This window comes from Oryzias latipes, chromosome 17 (genome assembly GCF_053564925.1).
Source record: "Oryzias latipes strain Hd-rR chromosome 17, Olatipes_Hd-rR_3.1".
NCBI lineage: Eukaryota > Metazoa > Chordata > Actinopteri > Beloniformes > Adrianichthyidae > Oryzias > Oryzias latipes.
Window position 1 is genome coordinate 19,297,296 of NC_136253.1, and position 24,925 is coordinate 19,322,220.

General features: G+C 40.3%; 1 protein-coding gene across 4 annotated transcripts; it reads left to right on the forward strand.

Moving 5' to 3' along the window:
- Positions 1-2,403: 2,403 nt before the first annotated feature.
- On the forward strand, positions 2,404-19,245 carry LOC101169236 (WW domain-containing adapter protein with coiled-coil-like). Of its 4 annotated transcripts, none has more exons than XM_011486425.4 (14): positions 2,417-2,760; positions 3,129-3,162; positions 3,445-3,499; positions 3,975-4,164; positions 11,100-11,191; positions 12,854-12,963; positions 13,093-13,190; positions 13,267-13,554; positions 14,101-14,217; positions 14,489-14,637; positions 14,812-14,903; positions 15,018-15,198; positions 17,785-17,912; positions 18,000-19,245. In XM_011486425.4, exons 1-14 carry the CDS (start codon positions 2,730-2,732, stop codon positions 18,067-18,069), a joined length of 1,635 nt encoding a protein of 544 aa, XP_011484727.1. In that variant the 5' UTR covers positions 2,417-2,729; the 3' UTR covers positions 18,070-19,245. The 4 variants fall into 4 exon arrangements, with proteins under 4 accessions (XP_023820866.1, XP_078791543.1, XP_011484727.1 ...); XM_011486426.4 differs by having other exon boundaries at positions 15,021-15,198; XM_023965098.2 differs by lacking the exon at positions 3,445-3,499 and having other exon boundaries at positions 2,404-2,760.
- The last annotated feature ends 5,680 nt before the right edge of the window (positions 19,246-24,925 follow it).

The following is a 24,925-nucleotide window of genomic DNA, read 5'->3' on the forward strand; positions in this document are numbered from 1 at the left end:
AAATGATGGAATGTAGAGACCTGGCGTCCTCCTGAAGTGGGGAAACGATATTTTGGGGACATGTCCACATCAGTCACCCCCCACCTAAGTTCACGGAAAACACTACCACAGAAAACCCCCAGATCAAAAGATCAAAAGAGTCAGACCCGGGGGATCCCATTGCAGCGACCCCTTTCACTGAGAAGGGTCAGTCACCGATGTGGAGGATCCCTCAGAGGAAAACACTGGATTTACAAATAAAATGTAAAAGAAATAAAATTAAAATTGAATATATTTAAAACATGAACAAGAAACAAATAATTACATAAACCTTAATAGACATATAAAATGGTTAGTGTGACTAAAAAATTAAAAATAAATTAATAAATAAATGTATGTACATACACACATAAAACTAATAAAAAGAGAAAATAAATAATTTAAATATCAAATAAGAACAGAAGAAACTGCAGAACAGAAGAAACTGCCTTAACCCACTAAATACCGGTACTTAAGCATTGATTAGTTTTACAGAGAAAGACACTCATAATTTCATACTGAACTAAGTTCAAAATGGTATAACCCCATCCTATATTGAAGATCTCATGGTGCCTTACCAATTAAACAGAACATTTCGCTCACAAAAATGCAGGACAAGCCCCTGTCTTATGGAATAAGGTCCCAGCTCGTGTAAGAGAGGCCGACACAGTTTGTAGGTTCAAAGTTAGGCTTATGAGATTCTTCCTTGGACAGGCTTATTGCTAGACTAGCTAATAATCAGAGAATATTTCACTTACTATTAACATATTTGAATTTAACTTAATAACAATGACAATTACTTGTTAGTTGGCTGCTAGAAGTTTGAAGTTTGGGAAAGTATGGTGCACTGGGGTACTATCCTCTACTCTCATCTACTTCTCCTCTCCTCCTCTCCTTCTCTCGTCTATTCTTGATCATTCATTTATTTATCATTTAGTTCTCCATGCCTCTGTTGGGTGTTGTGTGATTCATGTATTGTCCCTCGTTCCCACTCCCCCCCAGGACAGTGGGAGTGATTCCAGATTTCAGTTGCCGTGGACCTCAACTCTGGCTCGTCTGTGCTCCTTTACCTGACCATGTACCTCGTCTCTGCTCCTGCTCCTACGCTTGGCTGTATAACTTGCGTCTGGCTTGTCTCGCGCCCCCAGCCGGCCTCCAACTTCATCTGGAAGAAGCCCATCGGCTGGACTATTTAAACATGTAGTTGTACTGTTAGATAAGCTAATATTTCTAATCGTGCTGGTACATCGCTTGTCCTGGGGTAGGATCCCTCATGTGGACACCCCTGAGGTTTTGTGTTTTTTTTCCCTCCGGAATTCAGGAATCCAGATTTTTTTTAGGAGTTTTTTTTACTGCGAAGGAGGGTCTAAGGGCAGGGATGCCCAGTTCAGTTTAGTCTGTTTAGTTAGTTTAGTTTAGAATTTACCTATCTAATAGTTTGACTTTCATGATCCTTTTGATTTTATGTCCACTATACAATTTCTGGTATGAGGCCCCTGAGATGACTATTATTGTAATATTGGGCTATTCATCTTCTTTCTTCATTCATCTTCTTTTACCGTTTATTCCCTTTCGGGGTCACGGGGTTGCCGGAGCCTATCCCGGCCACTTGGGCGTAGGCAGGGGATGCCCTGGACAGGTCGCCAGTCTGTCGCAGGGTAGAATATCCTCAATCACACATCCATTCACTCTCACATTCACACCTATGGACAATTTAGAGTTGCCAATCAACCTATGAAGCATGTTTTTGGACGGTGGGAGGAAGCCAGAGATCCCGGAGAAAACCCACGCATGCACGGGGAGAACATGCAAACTCCACACAGAAAGGTCCCCCGTTGATGTTGTGTTTTTCATGTCCCCCAGCCAGGACTTGAACCGGGGGCCTTCTTGCTGTGAGGCAAGAGTGCTAACCACTGCGGTGGCGCATATAATAATAAAATTGATTTGAATTGATGATGGCTCCAAAAAAAACAACCAATTTGATACAAAAAATTAACTTAAATGTAAGTTGATTAAATCTCATTTTTTCCCCCACAAACCCCTCCCCTAAATTTCCAAATTAGACCAAACAAATCAGTGAAAGTTGATTCACGGTGGTGAAGGAACATGTTGAAAGGTGAAAAAAGACAATTTAGATTAGATGGGATGTTAGGGATAGACTCTAACAACAGCTATGTAAAGGGAGTCTATAAAAGTTATGGATGAAATGACAACATTCACATAAGGCAGTGGCTCAGTGTTTTTCTCACTCAAAAGCCATTGCTTATTAAGCGATCGAAAGGACAACACAAGTAATGAATTTCTACATTGTGTTTCCTCATGAAGTGCTCCCGTTATTACTGATTTTCTTTGGGCGACTTAAGGTTTAATTTGAAGGGCAACACCGGAAGTTCATTTTACACTCTGAACTTGACGTTTGGCTCCGGCTTCACCGCTTCCTGCTGCATCCGCCGAGCTACATCGCCCGAGCCTAGATCATATACCTAAACTACATGTCAGATGATGCGCTGAGGGTGGCTTTTAGCAAAGACCACCCGCTATGCAGTTCTGGGGCTCAGTTGGAGTTTCTCAGCTGTCAGGTTTATAGGATAAACTAAGCTCCTACCAGGAAGCGGAGGAAAAAAAAAAAAAAGAACTGAAAGCAGACAGACAGGAGGCCACGGTTCCCCCTCACACACGCATACTCATCACCACGGTCTTGATGGTGATGTATGCAAGGAAACCAGCAAGAGTCAGCGATGGGTAAATCGATCACTAGCCTTAAAACCAGATAATGTGTTTGGAAGTGGAACGCGAATGTTTTATCGAAAAGGCCGGCTGTTTCCTCGTAGCAGCTAGCATGCTAGTTAGCTTAGGTTCCGGGTTGTAGCTAACGTTAACAGAACGTTAGCTAACGCCAAAGTGATAAATATCACCTTTAGGTGGTGGATTATTTTGATTAAATGCACACTTACAATATTATTTCTCTCTCAAACTTCTGCTAAAAGTGTTGGCTAATAGCTATACGTAGTGCTAACCGTGCTAACTTAACTCACTTCTGCTAAAGAAGGGGAAATCGAAATGCACAACTGTTAAATTATATTGAATTAATTTTCTCTGTATCTCCACAGGTTCAACGACAGAAGGGATTCACAATCCTATCAGGTATAAATCCTACCTGCCATATTATTAAGCTTGACTGGCGTCCAGCGCCCTCCCATTAAAAATACATTCAAGTCAATGTTATTTAAAATAAGTCTTAACGTGAAATGAACTATAATGAAACTTTAACTGGGCCATCCTTAGCAAATACATTGGTCTACCTTGAATCTTTATTTATTTGCCTTTATGAAACCACAACTCATATGGAGTTGTTTATTATTTTACTTGAACTATGTTTTAATCCCTGGAAGACCAAAGTGATCTCAACAAATGCTTTCTTTCTAGGCCCTCAAATCCCGGCCAAAGAGCCAGTCTATCCAAAAATGATCTCATCACACAGGTTTTTTCTTGATCTACTGTATTTACACTTTACTGAACTTGAAATTACTGTAGCCCAGAGTAAAGAAACATGTACATCTTATCAAAAGACAGGTCAACTCAAGGATCCATAAGTCTGTTTGAAGTAATCATATGTACAACATGAAACACAGGTGATGAAAAATGAAATTCCTCCTTACCGGGTATCGCGTTAGAGCTGCTCTGCTGAGGAATTTTTGTTTTATTTTTATTGAAGAGTATTTTCTAGAAAGGCAAAATGATGACTGACTGCTCTAGTGAAATTCCTTCCGTGGATTTTCAGTTATGCTGTGGAACTAGATCTGGGGATCACTGCCCAAAAAACCCCCAGATTCCAGTCAGTCAGTTTGGATTCAGAACTTAAAAACAATACATCTTTGCACGTATAAAGCCATGGCTCAGCTAAACCCTGTACGACGAAAACGATCTCAACACATCTTTTGTGTTATCCTTTCTAGGCCCATAAATCCCAGCCAAAGAGTCAGTCCGGTAGCCTGTACCGCTATGACAAGGTGCGGGACGGCTTATCGGATCCCATCCCTCCTTATAAGGTACTGCGACGGTCGGATGAAAGTCCCGTTAGTAGACATGGCGACAATGCCGGACATAGCAAGGCCCGAGTCTCCCACAGTGTTCGAGGAAAGAATGGTAAGTTTGGACGAGGTAATTTTATTACTATCAGAATAAAAATCCAATTTTTGCCTTTACATGAAATGGATTTTCGTCTACTTCGAGGTTTCTGTAAAAACTTTGAAAAAAATGAAACAGAATATATGGTACTTACTAGCATTAGTACTTGGTCTTATTGCCTGAAAACAACAAAGACAGTTCACAACACTTACAAAAAATAAAAATTCAAGTAACTGAATACTATATTTCCTTTCCTTTAACAGGAAAATAATCTCTATCACATATCTTCATCACTTTTTCTTAATTAGGCTTATTACCCTTTTGTTATAGCTTTATATTACATTGCATGAAATATTTGGTCCTTGCTCGAATTTTATTTTGATATTTTAGAGCTTTTTATGTCTTAATACTCATATTTTTTTATAAAATGTTCATCTCAATTGTCTTTAACATAATACAGCAGGCATTTTTACTTTTTTTATTTTTAGGTATGACTAGAAAAAACATGTTTTTTTTTTAATGTTTGATATGTTTCTAGATAGAACTGCAGCAATATGCCAAGTAATTAAAAAAAAATTACAATCTCTGCTAATTATTTCAAACTAGAAATCTTAAATATCTGACATGCGTTTCAGTAACAAAAAAATCTATCAAAATTCCTTTTTTGGGCAAATTACAAAAATCCAATATTGTTTATAAGGTAACTTGCATTCCATTACCTCTACATCCAAACAATGTTATCAGATAAAGGTTTTTATAACCCACTTATTATTATTATTAATAAAATACATTAACACATGTGCCAGAATGGATAAAGCCATAACTGACCTATATTTACAACCATTCGTCATGACCAAAATGAGCTTCCCCCGTAGGGTGGCTTGGTGCTCCTTTAGGGATGAGGTGAGGAGCTCGGTCACCCGTAGAGAGCCGCTGCTCCTCTGCGTGAGGTCAAAGGTGGCTAAGGCATCTGGTTCAGATGCCCCCTCCCTGTGGAGGTGCTCTGCATGTCCCAATGGGCAGAGGTCCTGGGGAAGACCCAGGACACGCTGGAAACACTGTCTCTCGGTTGGCCTGGGAACGTCTCAGGGGTCGCTCCCAGAGGAGCTGGAGGAAGTGGTCAGGGAGAGAGGGAAGTCTGGGTGTCTTTGTTAGGACTGCTGTCCCCGCGGCCTGGATAGATGATGGATGGATGGATAGATAATGTATATTCACTAATAGCAAAGTCCTGTCTTTTTATATAATAAAAAATAGCTGATTCTTTTTGATGAACAGAATCTTTTCTGCTTTATTAGAGTGAAGTCTACTTCCTTTGTCATCAAGGGCATGAGATGCAACAACAGTCTCGTTGTTGATGCTCCTGCAGGGAGCGTAGATATTTCTGTGGTATTTTAGATCAGGATAGAGGACTTGGTTGTTTCTCCAAGAGGGTCCAAGAGGACCCTTATTTTTAGGCATAGGTTAAACAGTTGAGCTCGTCACCTTCCAGGTCAAAATTAAACTCCTACTTGGAGTATTCTCTTGCAGGACAGTAAAGGCTCATGCATTTAGCTGTGCTCCTCGTTCTTCATGCGGGTGCACTTCAACTGTGACAGTGTGGGATTTTTGATCACCCAGATGAAGCAGCAGGATCGCGGTGTTGCCGCCGAACACAAAATCCTCCGGCGGGTGGCTGCGTCGCGCACTCCAGAACGCACGCAGCTTGTAATGGAAACGAATACAATGGAAATTACATTACATTTAGTTACATGTATAAGTTATATCTGGCCCTTTGAGGACAACCACTATGCTGATGTGAAATTAGTTTGACACCCCTGGTTTAGACACTAAATTCTCGAGGGCCGCCATAGGTTATATTGCCTATACCATATGAAGCTACCGGCAGGCAAACTTGCAATTAAAATATAACTAACTCCAACTGTTTTAATTACGCTATTGTCTTTTATGCCCGTGTTTGTGTGTATTTAATTTAACATTATCTGTAAACATTACAAGTACTGAAAAATGGAAAGCAGTTAATTAAAATCAGACACACACAAAAAAATTCCCCCCATAATATGTATAATGGACTGTCCGTCCCTTGCGTAGGATGTGGGCTATTTCCCCCAGAAGCCCTTGAAGTTTGATCACAGGACTCGCCGAAAAAGTAAATTATTAGCAAAGATGAATGTGTTTATTATAGTTCAAATCACGCACCATATGCAGAACGTGCAGTGACGAGTCATCACCGCGGTGATCATCTCATCACCGCGGTGATGCGGTTATCATCACAGCCCTAGCTTCAACCAACTGAATCTTTTCTCCCATTCATTGTTTTATCTCTATTTCCAAGTAATGATCCTGAAATCATAGATTAAGTACAGTTGCGAGGAAGAGGAGTGGGTCTGAGTTGATGGCAGACTCCGAGTTGGCCGACTCCAAGGATACTTTTTGTCGTAGTTTCCATTCGGTGATCCGTTTCAGTTTCTGTGCCTAATAGATGCTTTAGTGTAAAATCAGGACAATAACATCTGACTCTAATGCATTTGACGATCTTTTTACTTATCTCCTCAAAGGGGACGAGAAAAGAGAGAGAGAAGACTCTCCTTTCATATTGCAGGATGTTCAAGTTCAAGCCTAGGTGTGCTTTTGCACCAGGAGGCTTTCCATTTTGTAATAAGCAGCATCACGCTGTGTCCTCACATCTTGCTTGAATTATTTAAATGGTTTCAGAATGAAATATGAGATTCCCAGCTGAGATTGTTTAAAGTGGCCAACAATCCTTCTACAAATGACTGGCGTGTCATTTACACTGTGCTGAGTCAGCATTCCCTCATTGACAATTAAATGTAGTGTGTGAACCATGCACTCTGTTGCTTTTAGCTGGCTTTTTTTCTATTGCTTTTGCTATATTTCTTGCATTGTCACTGACTGGCGTCCACTTTAGACCGTTCAATGGTTGAGGCTGTGCCCCCCCCCCCCCCCCCCCCACACACACACACACACACATTATATTCTGCATCGATCCATGTTAGATTAAACATAGGGCCGATGCTGACGCCTGAACGCCATATGACTGTGGGAAAGCTAAACTTTGTAGATTAGGGGTTCTCAAAGTGCGGTCCGGGGGCCAATGGCGGCCCACGGGAAAATTTTATGTAGCCCTCAAAAAAAGAGAGCCAGAGTAGGTTCCTTTGAGGAAAAACGTGTTGGCGAGGAGAAAAGGCGCCTTCAAGCCAAGTAGACAAATGGTTACTTTGTCGTACCTCATGGTCAGGATATAGTCATGTGCCTTATTTGCAAGCAGGTAAATGCAATGCTCAAAGAATTAAACATAAATCGTCACTATGTTACAAATCATAAAAACTATGACAAATTTACCGGTGAGGAGCGTAACAATAAGCTCCAACAACTACAACGAGGCTATGCTGCACAGCAGATGTTTACAAAAATGTCTAAATCCAGTGAAGCTGTGACAAAGGCTAGCTACGTTGTGGTTTTGGAAATAGCCCGGCGTAGCAAGCCCTTAAGTGACGGGGAGTTTGTAAAAACAACGTATACTGAAAGTAGCTGACATTGTTTGTCCAGAGCAAAAGAAAAAGTTTCAAGAAATAAGTCTATCAAATGATACAATTACTAGACGAGTAGAAGATCTGGGCAGCAACCTCTGACTGCAACTGGGAAAACATCTGGAGGGCCTGGTTAACTGTACAAATGACACTTGGTCATTGAAAGTTATGATAAACAACTTTTTCTGTTAATACATTTTTTTTTCACCAGAATTGGCCCCCAGTCTAACGTGGAGTTCTTAGTTTGGCCCTCTGCTACAAAAACGTTGAGAACCCCTGTTAGATATAAACTTGCAAACGTGAGTCGCCATGACTGCGGTAAAAAGAGGTAACCCAAAAATAGGAAAGGAATACACTAAGTAGATAATCACTAGAAAGTAGGAAAAGCCTCAGTACATGCAGCAAGTAATTTTTACTTAACAAGAAATTTTATAGGATGATGCCCAAATCTAGAAACTAGGAGTTCCACACAAGCGTTCAAAAAGTGTAAAACAAGCTAAAAAAAAAGCTGTTAAATAGAATTACTTCAAAAGAAATGTTATATAACCCATTAAGTATTTTTTTCCTAGGTCTAAACAAATGGGTTGTATTTTTTAGTTTTTTTCTACCTAATTGTTGTGACAAAATACTAGTGTAATAATCTAAAATGAGTCATTTCAGAACAAAACATGAGCAAAATGAGAATGTGATCCTAAGAAGTTCTTATAAAATCTAAAACTAGCAGTTAATCTTAGCACTTAAATCTAAAGAGTGTGAGACAACAGTAAACCCTGATCTGTTGTCTGTTTGACATTTTCTTTACTTTATTGAACAGTATACCAAATCATCATCGTCACCACATCATCAATTAGCAGATAATCAGAATTACTTTTCCAAAAATAGAATCAATTACAGTATATAAAAAATAACAGGAACATAATTAGCAAAAAGGATGTTTGCTAGTAATAAATAAATTGCTAAAAAAGAAAAAAATTCTCAGGGGAGGGAAATCTTAATCTAACAAAAAAGCACATATTGTTCCAGTGCTACATGCTTTGGATGTACTCATCTTTTTATCATATTCATAAAATTGAAACATTTCTATCATAAATCCAGTAAATTTTAGAGTTTTCTTTTTTTTTACTCTGCATTTATGTATGTAAAATTTAGATTGGAAAAGTGACAAGTTAATACTATTTTTTGCCTTTTTATCATCAGATTTTCAATATGAAAGAATTTGTTTGAAATTTCTCATATTACTGTTTAATTTGATGTTTTAGAGACAATCTCTCCTTACAAGGCGCTTTTTTTCCCCTTCCATAGGGAAAGGGTCCAATCACGCAGCACTGTGACTGTGACCCCACCCACCTATAACAACTACTGCCGCTTTTCCGCGTCAGCCTTCATGAAAGGGCGATTCAAATTAAAGTGCACCGTTGGGAATTCTCTAGTGCTGCAAGATACAGTGAACAAGATTTAAAGTTAATATTACAGTGGATCGCCACTCCAAAAAATGAATAACGTCGCTGTCCAATTGTGGAAAATGTATGACTATAATTAGCATTCTGGGGAAAAAGTTAAAACATTTATTTTGACATGCAGTTAAAGAGCCCCATCACAGAATTAAGTTACTCAGGCCCCTTCTCATATCGTAACTAAAGATTAATGAGCCAAAATATGCTTTTTTCCCCCCCATGTTAATGGTTGTGAAGTTTTTAGAAATATTGATGGTATTTTGTTCTGACGTATCCAATCCTATGGCTGTAGGTATAACATCCATAATTTAGAGCTAGGCGATATAGCCAAAAAATAAAATCTCTATTTTTTCAATACGAAATCGATTTTTCCTTCCCTGCTTTTACTGTCTTTAACAAAAATGACAAATGATGGAATATATTTAGGACAGATTTACTAAACGGGAACAGATTGACAGAAAAAAAACATTTTTTCTTACTCTTCCTCCAGGTGATTTTGTTTTTACATGGAATCATAACAAAAACATGATCGTGTTCTGGATTCTTGCCATTGACAGTAAAGAAGCAGCGCTCTCACGAGGGCTTTAGCTCAACGCCGGCTCTGTAATGTTACAGAAGGTACTTCTAATAAAGTTCCATTCAAAGTACCTCTTATTTTATTTACAAAATACAGTTTTTCTGAATTCATTTTGTTGCATTTATCCACCACATATCAAAGTCGACTCCGTGAAAATATAGTCCACCTTTAAACCGGTTCGTGATCACATGTAGGCGACACACGGAACAGCCCGTTAGCGTAGCCTGATAGCACCGTAGCATCATTGTCTAACGACACCGCTGACTCTAAATCAACACATTTTATAAAACTTTCTGTAAGTCCAACAGGATTATCCTCTAGTTCTGTCTGGAAAATTCTCGTATGTTCTGCTGTTTTAGCAGCTTAAACTGAAGCTACACAAAAGCAATTGGCAGAATTTCCTTTTTCTTACCTGCTTCATTGAGTCACAACCAGTTTTTTACTCCCTAACAACGGAAGCGCGAGAGAGCATAAAGCTGGGAAAATAAAATCTAGATTTTTCCCCAAAATAAATCGTCTTTGCTGTGGACTTTACCTCTGGCTCGTCTCGTGCTTCCAGCCATACTCCAACTCCATCTGGATGAAGCCTGCTGGACTATTTAAACATGTAGTTGTAGAGTTAGATAAGCTAATTCTTCTCAAAATAGTTCTGGTACACCGCCTGTTCGTCCTGGGGGAGGACCCCTCAGCTTTTCAGAATGCTTCAAAAACTCTTTGCACTTGCACCACCTCTTAATATTTCAGCACACGCAATTTACAAATTCCTATTCCTTTATCTGTCTCTGACACAGAAAAATATTTCCAGCTCACAGATGTGGTTTCGATTGCCTCACATCCTGTTTCAGGCCAAGTGTTTTGAGGTTAAATACTGAAAAGATGCCTTTCAGGCAATTTCAGCTGAATTGCTTCGGTGCATCCGTACTCTTATCAGTGGTGTCTTTCTTGGTTATCTCACAAAAAGCCTCGGTTGGCTAAGACGGCCATCTAACAGTGTTTCTAAACCTTAAATTTACCATTTTTTTTAGTGATTGTTCTTGACCTGTTTTGGTACCAATTGATTTTGTCTTCAACTTTCCTCATGATGTCACATCCAGAGGATGCAGCCCAACAGGCTTCAAGCTTCCTATTTTCACTTTAACGCTTTTGTCAATTTCTAGCTTTATTCCTTGTCGATTTTTCTTCTGTTAACAGAGGGCTATCAACCATTTTATCCATTTTCCTATGAATACCTTATTCAGTATCCTTTCCTGCCATCAAAGTTGTTGCCATATTTTTTTTAAGATCTTCCCTCTTCATTTTCAGCTGGGACTTTGTAATAGATGATGATGACGACGTTTTATGACGTGATTTATTAAGCGAAAGGTTTTCTTGCAGGCACCAGCGGCTCGCCTCAGGAGGCTTCCCACAACAACAGCGCCCAGCATGGCGCTGACCCTCATGCTGCTCAGAGCAAGCCTGCAGACAGGGTGAGACGATGGCTGATACTTACATCACTTGAGTTCTTCAGATTTTTGGAGGAGCATACTGTTTTTGGTTACTCTGTCGACTTTTATGCAGATCTGTCACTCACAGTCCCACATTCAGGCCGTTGTTGTTCCCAAACTGTGCAGCTCTGAAAGATCAGCTTAAAAAATGTGATGTTGTAGCTGCTTCATACTGATAACTGCTTTTATAATTGTCCGATTCAATTTGATCGGCTCAAGTGTGTTCATATGCAGGAGAACTGGTAACTAAAAGAAAGGTTTGGTTTAGGACCCTGCATTGGCTTTCTTGTCTCAGTGTGCAGTTTACAAATCTTCATTTATCAGGTAGAATTTTTCACCCATAATGCATCAGTCAGTTTTGCATATAGTGCTTGCTCTATCGCATTTTTTTCTCCTTTAACTTTAATAAAATTGTACAAACTATCATCTACACAGCTGTAGCACAAACTTGCTTTTTGCTAGATCGGTTTTTCTTTCAGGATGTGGTTTGAATGACATCAAATAATTACTGTGAGATCTTTTCTTTCTCCCTGTAATTCTCAATGTTTCATTCTATGGCCAAACTTCTGTTCCTTATCACAATTAACCCTGGTTTTAATAAATCCTGGGATCACTGCCAAAAATCCTAATTCCGTTGAGTTTGGTTTCATAATCGATTTGGCACAGTTTCATCTAATATTGATCCAATTATTAAAAATGTTCAACAAATTTTATTGGGTTCTATAAAACACTAAATCCTTTTTTCCTGACAAACAGAAACACAGAATCGAAGAGTTAAAGAAATCCGTCTCTTTTTTTCCTCTTCACTTCCATCAAACTCTGCTTTTTCTTACCTGCAGCAAGTTCATTGAGTTACAACCAGTTCTTTTTTTTTTTTTTTTTTTGGTAAGCATAACATAGAATAGGAATTTATCAGTTTAAGGCAACTTTAAAACCAAGTCCAACAAAAACTGGGTTTTTGGTGTTTTTCATTTGTTCTTCTGGCATTTTTCCGATGATAGAGGACATTTAAAAAGAAAATTAGGATTAAAATTGAATTTGTATGTCCTTATTTAAATCGTTGTGAATAAGGCGCCGACGTAGAAAATTTGCTGGGCGGTCATTAAGCTCCGTGCTGCAGGCTGATGCATCCATTTGCAGACAAATCGATCCAGGTACGTCTTTTATTTCTTCATCTGAGCTACCAGGAAGTCCCATTGAGATACGATCTGTTTTTCAAAGGAGACCTGAGACCTATGAAAAAATACAGTTAAAACAATAAATAGAAAAGACAATACAGTTAAAATGAACAGTAGTGAAAAGGTTAAAACATGAGATATACAGTCATGTCAAGAGTGAGGTGCATATTTCTTTTAAAAGCTCAAAAAGCTTTCCTTTAAAGGAACCACAGTCCCACCCAAAATCTTTAATGAACTCCTGCTACTCTGCAGAAACTATGCCCTTGAAAAGTGATTTTAACTAAAAACGACAATCATAATTAAAAGACCCCTGGCGACGCCTTTTAAAATACATTTAAAGATGGTCAGATTTAAAGATGTTTTTCTAATATGAAGATGGTAGTTTCATTAAAAAAAAAAATCCAATCAGTGCAAAAGAACTGTATTTCACTAATATCTTTAATTGTTTCTTCTGTCTCAACACCAGGACCCAGCAGACGACTGGACCGAACACATTAGCTCTTCTGGGAAAAAGTACTACTACAACTGTAGGACTGAGGTCTCCCAGTGGGAGAAGCCCAAGGACCTGCTGGAGAGGTAAGCTGCTCCTCAGATAGATGCCCTGCTATAATTAAAACAAGAAACAAACCAAAAAAAAACAGGAGGCTGCAAGCAGCTCTTCATCTCTTTTACTTCATCGCATGTATTTATTTACTTCTGCTTTAGGGAACAACGTCAGAAAGACACGACCAAGATGGCAACGAACAGTTTCCCGAAAGACATGGATTACCGACAAGAGGCCTTGCAGGACAAAGCTGCATCCAGTAAGTCTGACCCGGAGAAATGAGCCGCGCACCTTTGTTTACTCGTCTTTTTCAAAGCGACGTTTTTATTCCACAGAGCCGACGGCAGGAGAACAGTCTACCCCCTCAAGCTCCAGCCACTCCTCCTCCTCCTCTTCCTCTTCTGCTCAGAGCCTAAACTCTGCTGCTGCTTTAGGTTCTGCCCCCTCCAACACCTCATCATCATCATCCTCCTCTTCCTCGTCCGCTTCGGGCCAGGCTTCTGCATCCGTGTTGTCGTCTGCGCTGCTCCAGGACCCGGCGCTGCTGCATCAGCTTCTGCCGGCGCTGCAGGCGACGCTGCAGATGAACAACGGCAGCATGGACGTGGCCAAACTCAACGAGGGTGAGGATGGGAGAGGAGTTTGTGCCTCTACAGCTTTCTGTAAAGTCTTTCCTATAAGTAAGGACAGATCAGAAGTCCTCTAACAAGCCAGCAGACGGAGAAGGTTGCACATTTCAGAATCTTGCTGATTCAAAAAAAAATCCTTTTTATCTAAAAAAAAAAAGACATTTTTTTGTAAAAAATGTGAGTTTAAATTGATAGCAAATATAGTTTTTCAAAGGTGTTAAAGTGCTGCAAAGTTTGTTTAAAGACGTGCAGACACGCTTCGGTGGTCAGAGATGATGATAGAAAAGCGAATGCTGCAGCTTCTAACCTCAAACACTTCAACAGTCACCTGGAGAGGAATTTCCTTCTGTTCTGTTAGAACGCGCTTGCCTTTAACCTTCCACTTCCTCCTTCTGATTTCCGGTTTCATCACACATGAAATATAAACTTATAAAAAAAAAAGTCGGCTCCATTGGCGGCTAGCCCGCGTTTCCTGACGGATGGCGTTTGTGCTTTTCTCCTCCTGACTAACATGAGTGTGTCTCCATGCCCTCCCTGCAGTCTTGACAGCTGCTGTCACTCAAGCTTCCCTGCGGTCTGTGCTTCATAAGCTCCTCGCTGCTGGACCTGCTTTCAACGTCACTGCTCTGCTCGCCGCCGCTCAGCAGACCAATCAAGGTACAGCGTCGTCTGGCACTTGCTGCACTTCAGATCTTTTTTTTTTATAGATATTATCCTAAATTTCTTTTCTTGTTCTCACTTTAAGTATCAAAATTACAATCCAGAGAGTTTTCAAGTCTCATCAGACTCGATTTCTTTGTTTTGTTGCCCGTGGTAACGCCTTTTCTGGGGTTTTGTGTAGTTGAGATGAGTTAAACTACAAACCAGCAGCTTCCATGTGATGGCTTGAGTCTGCAAAATCATGAACATCTGTTTCTTTTGCTTTCAGCTCAGCATTCGAGTCCATCCCCGGTCTCTTTGGCGACCGACTCGTCATCACCGCGGCCGTACCTTTCACCCCGGAATGGCGTACCCCAGAACACCCAGAAGCCCCCTCTGGGCATGCACGCTGCCAGCATCACATCCACACAAACCAGGGTGAGTGGGAGGGACAAAGGTGCGCTTCTTGCTGCTCATAAATCCCCTTTTTTTTGTCGTTTGTATTGTTATGTCTGCTCTACCTCAGGATGCTTTATCTCTGTGGTTTTTCCACAGCTGCTTTGTTTGGACTCACATTTTTCTCCTCTCTCTGGCCTCTGTTCTCTCTTTTAGGGCAGTATGTCTTCAGGAAAACAAGGAGCAGCTCCCTTTTCCCAGACAACAGAAAAGCGTCCTGAAGACCCCAGAACTCTGCAGCAGAGAAGGTAGCTTCACAGAAATGAAGTCAGCACGCCATAAAAGTTTTCCGTCTTTGTAGAAAAGACAGGAGATCACTTTTTGAACCTTTAAGCAGAACGTATAAAAGTTTCTCATTCCAGCAGCCAGGAGCTTCTGTGCACAGGATCTAGTGTATCGAGTGGCTCACTGCCTCTCGCAGCATCCAGCAGCCACACTCAACTCGAGGCTCCGGGCTCCTTCACTCCCTCCCTGGCTGCTCATTTTGATGACAACCTCATCAAACATATCCAAGGGTGGCCTTCAGAGAACACTGAAAAGCAGGTACAATCCACCTCTTTTATTTATTTTTTATGTTGAGTAGTAGGGGTGCAACTGATCACGGCTCCAAACAAATGTGCCTTCACACCAAATTTGCATCCACCATTTTTTTATTTTTTATTTTTTAAAGTCGCTGTCTAAAAGCTGAATGTACGTTCACACCGGTTTCATGATTCAGCCGGTGTTGGGAGCGACAGTGAGGGGATTCTGAAGCTTTTTGCTTGGTTTTATCTCCAGGCACTGATGTTAATCTTTTAATAGATCATTTTAACAGATACTGTGTGTCCATTCTAGACGACATCTGTCCTATTAAAACTAAACTAGCCCCTGTTGTAAAGGCATCCCCTTGGCTAAATGACAGTATTCGTCACCTTGAGCGGCCGTGCAGAAAAGCCGAACGTCTTTGGAAAAAAAACCACCTACCTGTACATTTGGTTCATTTGAAGGACCTTCTAGTCTCTTTTAACAGTGCTGTCAGGGATGCGAGGTCAGTTTACATCGCTAATCTTATCTCTAAAAGTAGCGTTAACACCAAGGTGTTATTTGATACCATTAATAACATTGTCACGCCCATTCTACCTGCCGCTCCCATTCGTTCGAACAATGATTGTGATAGGTTTTTATCGAAAAAGTCCGATCAGTCAAAGGTTCTCTGCGTCCTGCAGCTGGGGCTGTTTTGGTCCCTAGCCCAGCACGGTCTGTAATTTTAGAGAAGTTTCTACCTATCTCTTTATCTGAGCCAGTCAGCTTAGTTAGTAAAATGAAGACATCCTCCTGCTCTCTTGATGTGTTGCCCACATCTCTCTTTAAGGAGGTTTTCCAGTCCATTGGCCCCTGCGTCCTGACAATAATAAACTCATCCCTGGTGTCTGGACAAGTCCCTGACTACTTCAAGAAAGCCGTCATTCGTCCTCTTCTCAAAAAACCTGAGCTTGATCCGTCCTTTCTCAGCAGCTACAGACCCATCACCCAACCTTCCATTTATTTCTAAAATTTTAGAAAAAGTTGTTGCCACACAGCTCACGGCTGCTTTGGAGAGTCACGGGATCCCCCATTCAGTTTCACTCAGGTTTTCGTAAAGCTCACTCTACGGAGACAGCCCTTCTTAGAGTCACAAACGACATCCTGATGGAAAGTGATACAGGACATTGCTCTGTGCTATTGCTGCTGGACCTGACAGCAGCCTTTGAAACTATTGACCATCACGTCCTGCTAGATAGACTGAAGCACTGGGTCGGGATATCAGGATCCGCCTTAAATTGGTTCCCCTCATACCTGTCAGGAAGGTCATTTTATGTAGGTCTTTCCAAATTCAAATCTTCTTCAGCATCACTTACCTGTGGTGTACCACAAGGGTCTGTCCTGGGACAATTAATGTTTAACTTATATCTGCTGCCTTTACAGCATATTTTAAGTTCTTTGAAGGATCTTTCTTACTACTTTCACGCTGATGATTTTCAGTTATATGTGTCTTTTAAACCACAGGATGTTTTTAAAATACAGACTCTACTCAAGTGTCTGGACTCTGTCAGGAGCTGGATGAGTGACAACTTTCTTCAACTAAATGAATCTAAAACCGAAGTGCGCTCCGGACAAATGCCTGCCTCAGATAGTCGAGAGCTTTTATTAAACCCTCTGTGAGGAACCTCGGTGTTATTTTAGATCCTGTATTATCTCTCAACTGTCATATTAACTCACTTGTTCGCTCTTGTTTCTATCAGTTGAAGAATAATGCTAAACTGAGTCCTATTCTGTCACGCTCAGAAACGGAGACGATCATCCATGCTTTTATTTCAACACGCCTCGACTATTGCAGCTCCATTTTCACACGTTTAAAGGAAAAATCTCTGGAACGGCTTCAAGTTGTCCAGAACGCTGCTGCTAGGCTCTTAACAAAATCCTCTAAGTATTGCCATGTCACCCCCTTGCTGAACCAGCTTCATTGGCTCCCCATCCGTTACCGAGTGCATTTTAAAATCCTGGTACTAACATACAGAGCTTTGAAAAGCCAAGCACCGGTTTACCTAACAAACCTCCTACAGCCTTACACTCCCAACAGTTCCCTGAGATCTTGTGACCGAGGTCTGCTGGTTATTCCAAGAACTCTGTTGAAAACAAAAGGTGACAGAGCCTTCACAGCGGTTGCTCCATCTCTCTGGAATTCCTTCCCCCTTAGCCTCAGATCTGTGGACTCAGTACTTTTAAAAAGCAGCTTAAAACGTATCTTTTTAAAATGGCGTTCTCTTAACTTTGTCTTATTTCTATATGTGTATTGTATCACGTGTTTCTTGCCTTTATGTTTACTGTAAAACACTTTGTGATTCTATATCTTGAAAGGTGCTATACAAATAAAGCTTATTATTATTATTATTATTATACTCCTGCAGTTTGTGGGAGGAGCTACCGTTAAAGGTTTTTCTTGATTTCATTATGAAAGACAGGGAAGATGTTGAGAGATGAGGTTCACCTTTACAAAGGCGTGCTAATCTGGGTTCATGAGGTCATTCAGACTCTCTCAGTACGCGAAGGATGTGAGAGGACGTTTGTAAGGCGATGTTCAAAACCATTCTCCCCCAAACTTTCCACCAGGCGGCTCGGCTGCGCGAGGACTTCTATAACATGGGCAGCCTGTACATGTCTGAAATCTGCACAGAGATGAAAAACCTGCGCTCCCTGGTCAGAGTGTGTGAAATTCAGGCCACGCTGAGGGAACAGAGGTGAGACCACAGCTACAACCCTGCCCCCCCCCCTGCGAGCTGCTGCTGACATGTATTTAAACCATCTGCTTTTCCTTGTCCTTACAGGATCCTGTTTCTGAGGCAGCAAATCAAAGAACTGGACAAACTGAAGAATCAGAACTCCTATATGGTTTGAGGACCTAAGAAGAGAAGGTTTTGCATGGTCGGAGGAAATCAATAAGCAGAAGAAGAATAAACACGGACAGCAGGCTGCTGCAGAGCATTTATTCTCTTTGCTTTGGCCACCAACAAGTCTTTTTTTCTTTTTCTTTTTGTCTACTTGTTTTTAATCCCCCCCCCCCCCCCATCCACCACATTAACCGCCTTTTCTGAAAAAAGGCCAGCCTGACAGTACATCTACTGTCACCAGGCGTACACAGAGGACCTGAGGCTCTTTACAAACGGCACCTTCTGAATCCACAACGCTCGGATTCTGTCTAATATATTGACTCAAGTTGTTTTCAGGTGTGTTTTTGTGTGTAGTGGTGAGAAAGAGATTCAGTATGACCTAAAATCCATCTTATAATCTGTGTGGACGTTCTTTGAAGGGGGGGGTGGGGAGTAGGACATGCTTGTTTACTCGCAGAACTTTTGATATATCTGTCATGCATAGAAATGTCTGGAGTCATTGCGGTGATGCATCAGTTACTTTGCATTTTACTTGTAAATTGTTTTGCCATCCAATAGTTTTCAAGCCTGCTTTGTTTTTGTTTTTTCACATAAAAGAAAAGAAAAAAATCAAAAGAAACAAAGAGACTTCAAATCTTTAGTTTTTACTTTAATGAGAACTTTTTTTTTTTTTTCCTGTTCCAGTGATACAAATTCACTTCAAGTTGTGTTAGTGCACTACAGAATTTTTCACGCCTTTTTCGGGCCCGCCAGTTTGGGATTTGACTCTGCTTTTTGTGCGCCAATGTTTTTGTTTTTTTTGCTTGCCCACTAGCTTTTTGTGAAATTATTAGAAATATTACATTCCTTTTACTAACTTTTCTTCAAAAAAAATTAAGTTATTGTCAAATGTAAATCAGATTAGTTTTTTTTTTTTTTTAACAGAAGGAATCACTCCTCTGCCCCTCTAGTATTTCTGCATCTGACTTCAGCCACAATTGGTTGTCAACTTTTCCCCCAGAATCCAGTTTAACTACAGTTGTACACTCCAGCTTATATCAGATTTTTTGTCTCTTCTTTTTGAACCTTTGAATAGTTTCCATCAGATCAGAGGTGCACTCTTCTTTTAGGGAAGGGAGGGGAGAGGGATCAGGGTTTGGAGGCTTTGTATTCCATAAAATATGTGAATAAATGCTATAACACAGCTGCCGCCTTTTATTATGCTTTTCGTCTCTTACTTGGTATCTACACTCTGTTGCCGTTTTTGCAGATTTTTTTGTAATTTTGTAATTTGTAATTTTCTATTTTAAGATTTTTTTTCAAAATAACACTTCTTTTTGTGGCCACAAGATGGAGACAGTGGGCAACATTTCTGAAAGCTGCCATGCTGCTTTCACCTGCTGTAATTCCATGCATTTAAAACTGAAATTAATTTAAGACAATGTGTTGGTTTATAATGAACCAAAGTTTGCGAGTTAATGCTTTTCATTAACCCTTGTGCTATCCTATGACCCCCACCCTTACATTGACGTGTTCTTCCTACCATGACAAAGGTGGATAAAGGTGGAAAGATTTCATGTAATCCATGGACACCAATGAAGATCACAAATCATTGAAGAAAAAAGGTTCAGAGCACTGTCTAGTGGGTCTAGATGACCCAACTCCCAATGTTAATGTGCCTAGGATAGCACAAGGGCTAAACAGTAGAGTTCCAGATTCCTGCTGGTGTCCATTTCAGTGGCTAGATTTGGTGTGACCACTGGAACATCGATACTGTTGAGACTCAATGTGCTTAGAATTCTTAAGCACATGAAATATAATAACTGTGAACTATTGAGCAAGTTTGCTTTTTTTTTTCTTATCATGGCTACAGCTTGTCCTTTTTGGCACATTGCGTGTAGATTAAGATGCTCAAAGCTGGAATTACACATTTTTACATAATACCTTCAGACTATTTTGTACAATTACCCATCAGAGTGCCTCAGTCTCTGGCACTTGGATGCTTTCAGAAGTTTTTATGGAAATTTATTCAGCTGCAATCGTGTTTTCTTTTCTTTTTTTTTAAAGCCCCTTCAACTTTTTTTTTTTCAAAGAAACTTTCCATCTAAAATGGTTTCCAACATTTTCATACATCATCTATAACTTCTGTTCTGTTTCTTTTAGTAAACTGGAGCTGTGCTTCTCTATGCCCTCATATAATCTTTTGCAGATTAAATTTCCTTTTTTTCCCCCTCAGATCACTTGACCTACCAAATCAAAGATTATTAGTGTTAAGTCTAAAATGACTTCAGACTTGTGCTCATCTGCAGTAATGAGATGCCAGATCTGAGTATCGATTAAAAAAAAGAAACATTTCCAGATTTTAAGCATCACATTTGTTTTTCTATACCAAAAGTTTTTTTTAAATGCTTGCTTATGTTCATTTAGTCCTGGCACAACAAATAGAGGCTTCAGTTGTGGCTTTTTCTGCATGCTGCATCAGCTGTAATGTGGCGGTGCTGCAGCATTTGTTCTCATAGAGTTTGCCATCTAAGGCTTTGAAACACTTTAGTCACAAACTTAGTAATCATGATTAAAACCTTTTCCCTCAGTTTGTGTGTCTCAGAATCAGCCTGTGCCTTTTGCTCTCAGCTGATTTCTCTCTCTCTCTCAAAGCTGTTTCAGTAAAAACGGATATTCCATAACTTCAGAAATTCTGTTTAAAGTAAGATTATTAATTACGATAGACTGGATTGGACTGGATAAATGGACTGTCAGTCTTTGACCCCACTATGACCCCGACTATGGTTCTATGTGAGCGTGCAGAGAGGTGGTGAATTTACTTTTTTACTTACCAATCTCTTCCAAATTATCCCAACAAATGAGCTGTAGTCAGCTCTGACCACTTTTTCTCTACACCTGTCTTGTCATGTAATAAAGTTGGATGCAACAGTTAGTTAATGTCATTTAGTTTTACTATTTTCATTATTAAACCGTGGACTGAAGACCTGTTCAAAACAAAGGTTATACAGATCTCCTGCTGACAAATCTCTTTAGAGCTGCCTTTGACATACAATTATCACTGGAGGTGTAATTAGGAGGTTTTGATCCGTGAGAAGTCAGTCCAATGAAGAAGAGTAAAAGCCAAAACAGTGATGTAAATACAACAAAAAAAGCACGTTTTGTGAGAGTTTTTGAAAAATTTAACCATTTCTCAGAAAACAAAATGAATGTGTAATAATATGCTGAACCATACAAACAAGATTCAAATCTTTGTGGCTTTAACTGAAGAAATGACATGATGTGGAGGAGAAATTATGCCAAATAAACCCCTCGAACCAATCAGAAGCTCATACGTCCTAACTCCATGCCAGCAGTAGGTTTTCAGATGAGATGGGATGGTCTTCACATGATGTTTGGGTTGATTCCTTTAATTTAAAATCCATTTTTTTTAAACCTGCTCAATCCCTTTTGGAGTCAGGGATTGCTGGAGCCTATATCACCTACTTTTGGGTTTAGGTGGGCTCTGCCCTGGATGCAGGGCCACACAACCACACACAAACATTCACACCTAGGGGCAATTCAGAGTAACCAATCGATGGAGCATTTTTTGGACTGTGGGAGGGAAAAAATAAACACCTGTAAACTCCACACAGAAAAGACCCAGGTGGAATTTGAACCCCAGCCCTCTTCCTGTAAGGTAGGAGTGTAAACCACTACACCCCCATGCAGCCTTAAAACCTCAGCTCATTCAAAATATATTTTCTGACTTATAGAAGACATTTAGAAACCTCATTAGGAGCAAGGAAAAGTTCTTTATTGAGACATTTTTTTCTATCCTAACATGCAAAACTCACTTATTGATCCTCTACAGACACAAAACAATCCTTTAAATTTGCACCAACAAATTAAAAAAGTATTACCACAGTAGTTGAGCAGCTTGATGGCAGAAAAGATTTAAAATGCAGAAAATTTGTGTTGGAGGCACATTTTCTGTCTGCAGACATTAGTTTAAACTTTATTGACATAAAACATTTGACCCATCTCTTTCTTTTCCATGAAAAATCCATACGCATATCCATCGAGAGAGTACGTTTTTCCTTGACTGTAGAGAGTGGTTGCTTAATCCATTTTAATGCCTCCTGTTGGGCGATGTTGGATTAAAGAGGAAAACAAAAATCAGATTTGGCTGGATCTTTGACAGAGCTCCTACCGTCTGGGCGTAGGTGACGGCTCAAATCCGTGCATTCTGAAGCCGCCTCCTTCCTTCTTTGGATCTGACTTTGTTTATCAACAGATCCTCCTCTGCACTCAGGGTCACTTCTGTCTGCCATCTTTGTGTTAAACCCAGCAAAAAGGATTTTCATCCTTAGAGAAATTTGATCAAATTTTTGATAGTTTCCTCTTTTTCGGCTTAATAGAAACGTTTTCTTCCATTATCAGGATGCAGTTTCCTTTCAGTCAGCTGTGAGACGTCGTGTTGAGTCATTTCTTCAACCTTGAATTGTCTGATGTCCCAAAAATAAGTTTCCCTCGGCTGATTGATGGACCCCCATCCTTGTTAGCTCTAGAGGCCATCTTTGGTAACAGAAAACAAAGCCCTTTTCTTTTCTGCGTAGTGTTCTCTCACCTTGGATTTACTCTAACATCTCCTCCAACTCTTCACTTCCATCAACAGCATTAGTTGGGATGTGTGTGAGTGTGAAGTTGACATTGGACAGTCTTACTGACCTTTTCAACAGCATCATCCGTTGGGAGAGAGAGAGGGGGATATGGGTAACTATGCTGATGGCCTGTCATCCTTTATTTATTGCTGTCACCCCTACTACTGATTTTAGTAAGCCAGCTGTGGGCTCAACCATTAACCCTGTTTCTCTAAATGAAGCTCCTCCACCAGTGACTCCGTTGACTCTTCGCCGCCCTTCTCTCATCCACGCCAAGGGTTGCGTTGAAGTGACCGATATCTCTTTAAATCGGCCGATTTCTGACCCGACTCTGGTTGACTTTGTGAAACTTTTTGATGAATGGGGGAGCCTGAAGCCGATGCCTTTAAAAGCTCACACCATTTGGACGTGCGAGGTGAGCCTGTGTCAATATGTAGCACTGTAGGAGCACGCTTTAGGGATTTTTAATGGTTTTTGCTCCATTTTCTGCATTAAAACGCTCAGACTGATGGGAGATGCTGTAGGCAAACGAGCTGCACAGCATTTATTGTGTTGTAAATTCCTCCTGAGAGCTTAAAGGATCTTTTAGCTGTGATGTAAATAGAAGACAGAACCCCTTGATGACACAGCCTAATGTAAAACCTCTATAGATAAAGGAGCCCAACGATGATGCATCTAAAAGCTCTGAATGATGCCAAGAATTCATTTTTATTTGTTGTTGTTGTTTCCAGAAGGTTGTACCGGATCTGTGTGAAATTTAACCACACGGAATAAAGCTTGATACAGAACGATTTTGGATGCTTCCTGCTTTGAAGTGAATAAAAGGATGCTTGGAGCGACTCCAAACATGCATCATTGTCTGGCTGACCTATAGACTGTAATGGGCTAAGGTCTGTGTTAGCCCTGAGATTGAGTGGTGACCCCCCTCACCTCCCCATTGACAGCTGGGGAAGACTCTAGCCCATGAAGCAACAATGACCTAAGTGGAGCGGAGAAGGTAACTAAGTAATCCAAAAGGTGATTTGGAGATTTGACCCAGGCATGTTCAGTCCAGTCCAACCTAAAGCACTTTAAAAGCGCCCACACATCCCCAAAGGGCCGTACAGTAAAAGGAATGAAAGTAAAACAGGATTCACATCGTGATATCAAAGGTAGTATTATTAACCCTTGTGCTATCCTAGGCACTTTAACATTGGGAGTTGGGTCATCTAGACCCACTAGACAGTGCTCTGAACCTTTTTTCTTCAATGATTTGTGATCTTCACTGGTTTCCATGGATTACATGAAATCTTTCCACCTTTATCCACCTTTGTCATGGTAGGGAGAACACGTCAATGTAAGGGTGGGGGTCATCTAAGATAGCACAAGGGTTACGAATAATAAAATTAACAAAAAGAAAAAAACATGCATATTTGAAACAAAATGTGTGTGCTGTTGTGTGTTTTAAAAAAACTCTGAAGCTGTGCAATAGAAGCTCTGGCCCCCACATGCATAAGGCATGTTCCAGTAATTTAGATGAGTGATGATAAACCTGTGAAATACCCTCTATGGGTGACTCTCCAGATGAAGCTGACTTGGTCTTGTCAATTTGCCTAGAAAACAATAAAGCTGTGTTTGGCCACTCCCACAATACACATTTCTGTTTTCACTTTGAACCCCAAGTTTTTAATCAGAATATAAAAACATCAAAATGAGTCATCATCAACTTACCATTACTACAAGTAATTGTAAATCAAGTCATTTGAATCGCTTCAATGATATGTTAATGTCTCAAAACTGGGCTGCACAGTGGTGTAGTGGTCTCCCCTCACAGTAAATGGGACCTTTCTGTTTGAAGTTTGTATGTTCTCCCCGTGCATGTGCGGGTTTTCGCCAAACAGTCCAGAAACATGCTTTATTACTTGGTTAATTGGTATCTCTGAATTTTCCCTGTGTTTGTGTGTGGTTGTGCACCCCTGCAACAGACTGGTGACCTGTTTAGGGTGTACCCCACCTGTACCCCACCAATAATAACTGAGTTGCCCCCAAAAGGGGTTCAGTGAAAATGGATGGATGTCTGTCCCAGGACTGAGGTATGGAAAGGCATCCTGCTGACTCACTATCTTGTATTTTTTTGATTTCTTTTCATTTCTGTTTTTTTTTTCTTTTCTTTTGAAGTACCTGTTAACATCTACAGTCCATCTTACAGAGACCGATTACTGTTTCCTGAAAACCTAATAAAAAATCAGTCAGCTGCCATCA